The sequence below is a fragment of the Myotis davidii genome, unplaced genomic scaffold (assembly GCF_000327345.1).
Source record: "Myotis davidii unplaced genomic scaffold, ASM32734v1 scaffold208, whole genome shotgun sequence".
NCBI lineage: Eukaryota > Metazoa > Chordata > Mammalia > Chiroptera > Vespertilionidae > Myotis > Myotis davidii.
Window position 1 is genome coordinate 1,668,819 of NW_006299706.1, and position 5,969 is coordinate 1,674,787.

The 5,969-nt window shown below is 52.7% G+C and overlaps 1 protein-coding gene across 1 annotated transcript in view; it reads right to left on the reverse strand.

The window, feature by feature from the left end:
• Positions 1 to 2,969: 2,969 nt before the first annotated feature.
• ARHGEF2 (Rho/Rac guanine nucleotide exchange factor 2) overlaps positions 2,970 to 5,969 on the reverse strand; it is a 36,030-nt gene continuing 33,030 nt past the window's right edge. Inside the window, exons 25-27 of the mRNA XM_006775773.2 lie at positions 5,904 to 5,964; positions 5,431 to 5,614; positions 2,970 to 4,140 (exon numbers count right to left, since the gene is read on the reverse strand). Of these exons, the coding sequence (XP_006775836.2) occupies positions 4,067 to 4,140; positions 5,431 to 5,614; positions 5,904 to 5,964 (319 nt within the window). The 3' untranslated portion in view covers positions 2,970 to 4,066. The remainder of the gene's footprint in view (positions 4,141 to 5,430; positions 5,615 to 5,903; positions 5,965 to 5,969) is intronic.

Below are 5,969 nucleotides of genomic sequence, written 5' to 3' on the forward strand. Positions count from 1 at the left end.
CATCTGGACCATCCAGAAATGATCTTGACTCTTTATCCCAATTCCACCTTCAGTTCAGTGTGGACAAAAGCATTATTTGTCCCACCTCTGCCTTCTGTGAGAATTCCCAGGGGGATTTCCCTAAGGGTCCTAGTCTCATGGATCGGGAGCCAGTGCCAGCCTCTCCCCCTGCCTGTCCTTCCTGCTCTCCATCTCAAACGGATGCACCCTTGTTCTTCTCTGGTGCCAGGACCAAAAATGCCCTCCTCCCCTGGCCATCTCCATCTTCTTACCCTCAGCGGTACCCACAGAAACTCGATGTTTGCAAAAACAGCTGCAAAAGCTGTAGTTCCCATGTGGAGAGATGCCACCTGTGGAGTCTTGCTGGATCCCTGGGTCTCTCCTTAAAGCAGGATTTAGAGGGAGAAGTGAAGATAAGTCAAGGATGTGGGTGAGGCGTGGTGAGGGGAGAGCTGCAGAATGGGGGAGGGAGAAGAGGCTGAAGGTGGGCTGGAGAAGTGGGAAGCGTGGCCGGGGGTGCTATTCTTCTCCCTATCCCAGAGGCTTCACTGAGTCAGAGCACCTGGATTCACATCCTAGCTCCGAGGGAACTCGTTAAGTTCCTCTTTCTCTGTACCCGTTTTCTCATCTGTAAAATGGGTTGCTATCTGATCGTTAGCTATTATTCTTAGCTATTATTAACTCTGTGTAAAACGGAGTTAGAGAATGAGAGAGAAACAATGAGGGGGTAGCTGGAAGATGGGGCTGGAGGGCCATAGAGGTCTTATCTGGGATGATTTTTTTATTTTATTTTTTTAAATATATTTTATTGATTTTTTACAGAGAGGAAGGGGAGAGATATAGAGAGTTAGAAACATCGATGAGAGAGAAACACCGATCAGCTGCCTACTGAATTTTTTAAAAAAAATACATTCCTTTATTGATTTCAGAGAGGAAGGGAGGAGTGAGAGATAGAAACATCAATGATGAGAATCATTGATCAGCTGCCTCCTGCACACCCCCTACTGGGGATCGAGCCCACAACCCAGGCATGTGCCCTTGGCTGGAATCGAACCTGGGACCCTTCAGTCCGCAGGCGGACGCTCTATACACTGAGCCAAGCCGGCCAGGGCCTGGAATGATTTTTACATGCTCTGGAGTAAAATGAAAATTTTATGTAAGAACTGAGTGAGGGGTTGGCTCCTCCAGCCCCTTTTGAAGGTGTGTTTTTTGGGACAAGGGGTTCCCCCTTGGTTTCCAGATCCACAGATACCCAAGACCCAGCAATGATAAAGGTTGGCGATCACAAGGGACTTTCTGGGGGGGGGCAGCCCCTGAAAAGGGAGGTGGCGGAAAGATGGGGTGGAGCTCCCATTTCCACTTCCCCCACCCCAAGCTCTGGCGTGTCTCACAACCCTAACAACTCTAGCCACTCAAGGTCCCACAACCGCCAGGAGCAGCGCCTGTATGTGGAGTCCCTCTGGCAAGGGCACCACAGCTCCATCCGGTTGCCAGGAGGCTGTAAACCACCCAATTCACCACATGTTAAGCAATACTGAATAGATTTAATTACCCTCTTGTTTAATTTCCTTTTTGATAATGTTTAAACTGGTTCTAAAACTCCAGGTCTGTTCCCAGCCGATTCAGGACGGGAAATCCTTACCCACCTAAGTACCCTTTTGCCACCCCGCCCCTCAGCTCCTCCAATGACCCTGCCTCTGCTGGGCTCCGGATATTGGCTCCTGTAGGGGCCTCTGCTTTATGGGACCCAGGGGTAAATATTGACGAAGTCTAAACAGGTCCGATCCAGAGATGAATGCGCGTTGGCTTCCCCTTAGGAGGGGAGGGGAGGCTGGCTGGGCAGCTCCTCTCGAATGGAAAGGCATCGTTTTGGCAAATATCTGGGCCCTGGCTCCTTGTAGCACAGAGAGCTTCGAAACTGCAGGAGACAGTTAAAACCGAAAATGGGGCAACAGGACATCTTGTTTCTAAGAATGAGGGGGTTTTGGTCGGGGGGGGCGGGGGTGTCACAGGAGGGGCAGCACTGCCAGGAATAGAGCTTGGGTTTTACACACTCGGGGCCTGCCCAGCACCCTTCACTGGGTCGCTGTGAACACGTGGGTCTTCGGATGCAACCTAACACCCTCCTCCTACCCAGCACCAGTCTTCCTCCCTCCTCTCCACCTTTTTACAGCCTGGGGTCCCAGCTGACACAGCAGAGAGCCACGTGTCAGGGTTTGAAACCTGGAGCTTTGGTATTTCCAGGCAGAGTTGTGGAGGGGGAAGTGAAGGCCTGCAGCTGGGCCTGCCACCTAGATTTCCATGTCCGTAAACGACAGCCATTCCTCCTGCAGACTCCGTAATGGACGGGCAAGTACCTCTTGATGGGCATCACAGGAGCGGAGGGTGCCGGCTGCTCCGCCAAGCCCGCCCCCCACCATGGGATTCCAATTCCTCTTTCTAGCTGAGGTCTTGAGCCCCACGCTTCTCATCTCACCCCATCAGCTCCTACGGACATATGTGCACCTATTGCAGCACCTCGACAACTCTAAAAAAAAGGAAGAAAATTAATCAAAACGAGAACTGAAATTAACCCGATCTCTCACTGCCTCTCAGAGAGCACAGGAGAGCTCTGTGAGGGGCACCATCTGGAAGAGGGTGCCCAGGGCTCTGACACGGGAAGAACCGGGTCAGCGTGGTGGCCGAACCTGAAAACAGGACACGGAAGAGAGGCTCAGAGGAACTGTGGCCAATGGGAGGGGAGGGGGCAAGGCCGTTTCTGAGCACAGCATGCAAATGAGATGAAAACAAGTCGTCTAATATTGGAATCCCCGATCCTTGTTTGTGACTATCAGTAACGACAACAGAAAAAGGAGGTAGCAGTTCCTTTTGTTCGGGCCACCTTGCCCCTCCGGGGGGCGGAAAGGCCCCTCCCTGGCTCTCCCCTCACCGGCACCATCAGCACCTCAGACATTCAGAGACAGCACTTCATGGGGTTCCAGGTGTTTAATTTTCCTTTCTTTACCTTTTATCGTTTTTTTTTTTGTTTCTGTTTTGCTGTTTTTTTACACAATCAAATTGGTAGAAAAATGGTTGGCGCTGGTGGGCCTTTGGGGGTCCATTGAAAATCCCCCCCCAATTCAGGCGGAGGTTTCAGGTCATGGTTGGTGAGCTGGGGGATAAGGTCAGGGCTCATAGAGATTTCCCAACTCACCCTAGAACTTTGTTTCCAAATGGGTGCGGAAGAGGTCAGACTAGTTCCCCCATTGCTATGGATGAGGGGGTGAAGTCATTGTTTCCCCCACCCGTCAAGTTCTTCAGAGATGTGGAGATAGAAGGCTGCAATTTCTAATCGCCTACAATCTTCTCTTAAAAATATAAAACACGTGCAGTTGGCTTTGGTACAAAAAAAAAAAAAGAAAACAACAAAAAGACATTCTGGTCCCCTGTGGGTTTCCCCCTCACCCCCAACAGACCATGATGGCCACCTCAACCTCCATTCCATCCACTCTAGGAAGCCAGGTTGACTCCCCGGGGTTCCACCGAGGACGGAGAGAAGAGAGAACAGCAGTAAGAGGTTGAGGGGAAAGGGATATGGCCCTGCCCATAGCCCTTCTTGAAGGGGCAGTCGGGTCCTACAGCTGCAGCCTCTCCTCAAAGACGATGTTGCCGGGAGGGTGGCAGGGCTGGAATCCGGCAGCTGCATGGTTACGTCTGAATAAACCCCAGTAGTGTTAAAGGACAAGGCCCCTTGTTCCCTATGGCTTGGCTCCCATGTCCCTGGTCCTCTAAATCCCCTTTCTCCCTCCATAACTAATAAACAATAAATAAATAAACTTTCCTAAAGTCGAGGGAAGAAGGCATGAAGAATTGGCATCTGTGGTGTACTTCTGGATGCCACCAGGGGGCGCTGTGGCCTAACTCCCCCCAGCTTCCTAAATGGCCCCAGGTATCCAAGAATCCCAAGAGCTGGCAAGGACAAATCAGCAGTTCAAGTGTTCCCTGCTCACTGGCAGGTCGGAGTCCCCAGGGCTTGCCTCCCTCAGTAATATTCTTCAGGGGGCACAGGAAGGAGGGAGGGGCCCCCTTAGCTCTCCGGAGCTACAGGCTCCCCATCGCGGCTCTCCGTCTCCTCGGGTATGTCCTGCATTCTGGTGAAATCTGCGGGGGGCAGGGCAAAGTTAGTGCGTGGACAGAGGCTCCATGAGCACCCACCCTGCACTAATGCCCCCCCATCTGTGAGCTCTGCGGGCTGTGAGGGAGGACCAACGTCGGTGAATCCATGACGAGGGGAAAACCTCTGTCAACAAAGTTAGCGATGTGCTCACACCTTGGTAGGTACTTTATATACTGGTAAGTGTACGAAGACACAATCTATACTAATAAAAGCCTAAGTGGCCCTTGCCCGTGACATCATCACAAGATGGCCACCACAAGATGGCCACATGAATAGCGGAGGTGGGGCCTGCCAGCCAATCTGTGCAGTGAGGCCTGGGGTCACATGGCTCTGCGTGGTACGGAGGAGATTGGTCCTGGCATCTCCGCCGCCTCGCACGGAGGAGGCAAGTCCCAGCTGAGGAGGAGGAGGGTCTCAACAGGGAAGGGCAGAGGTGGGCGATCGAGCTGGCAGAGGTGGGCAGTTGGGGGCGATCGGGCTGGCAGGGGAGCCGTTAGGTGTCGATCAGGCTGGCAGGAGAGTGGTCAGGGGTTGATCTGGCTCCGACTGCCGGTTTACCCAAAGAATCGGGCCTAAACCAGCAGTCGGACATCCCCTGCGGGGTCCCAGATTGGAGAGGGGGCAGGCTGAGGGTCACCCCCTCCCCATGCACAAATTTTGTGCACTGGGCCACTAGTTTGATTAATAAAATAACAAGATATTTTAAGATTGCTATATGAAGTTATAGTAGCGTTGGGTTATTTTGTACTTCCTGAGCCAACTAAAAGAACTTGGAAGTCTGTGACTTTTTTTTTAACTTAAAAAAAATCTCTTTCTAAAAATAAATTTATTTCTAACCCTGGCTGGGTAGCTCAGTTGGTTAGAGCATCATCCCAATATGCCAAGGTTGCTGGTTCAGTCCCGGGTCAGGGCACATATAAGAATCAACTAATGAAAGCATAAATAAGTGGATGTTTCTCTCTCTCTCTCCCTTCCTTTCTCTCTCTAACATATATGTATTTCTACTTGAAAAGGCTGGGAATCAAATGACTTACTAGAGAAGGAGTGGCCCCTACATTCTTTGCTTCCTAGAGTTTCACCACTCACTTGCCATTGGACAAAACAGGAAATCCTTGTGTGCTTCCCAAGGGTTACCGTAGACCCCAGTGGTTAGTGAGGGACCTTCCTAAATGTCCCCGTGCTCCAGGACACAGGCCCCACTAGGAAAGCGCAGCCCCAGGGTCCGAACCCAGGTGGCACCCCTCTTCCATTCCACGTCTCTGCCAGGATCTCACCTCGAGGACTATGGGGCGGAGACAGGCGGCTGCTTCCTTCCTCCTCGCTGCCAGTGTCAGGGTCGCTGCTGTCTTGTAGCCGCTCCTCGGGGCTGCCCAGCTCCTGCCCCTCTCGATCCTCAAAGGGCCGATGGACAGCGCGGACAGTCACAGGCAAATCCAGGCGGTCATGGCCTCGACTGGGCTGTGGGCCGCGGGCGAGAAAAGCAGCGGGTCAGGGACTGAGGCGTGTGACAACTGTAGGCCCCTGCTCAGCTGGGGCAATAGCCGTCTGGGCCCCAAGGTCAATGCTCTCCAGTACCTCCACCCCTGGCTGACTTCTTTCTGCACCCCCCTGAAATGTTCAGTGCTCTCACTAGTCCTTCGAGTCTGATGCCCCATTTCATTTGGGCTCAAGTCCCCAGTCCCTTTCAGGTTCTCCCTTGGGCCCTGAAGTCCACCTCAGGTCAGTTCACTCCTCCAAGCTCCCTTACCTGAGGGGGGCTGAAACTCAAGTACAGGGCATCGCCGGCTGGCAGGCTCCGGCGCCGGGGATCCAG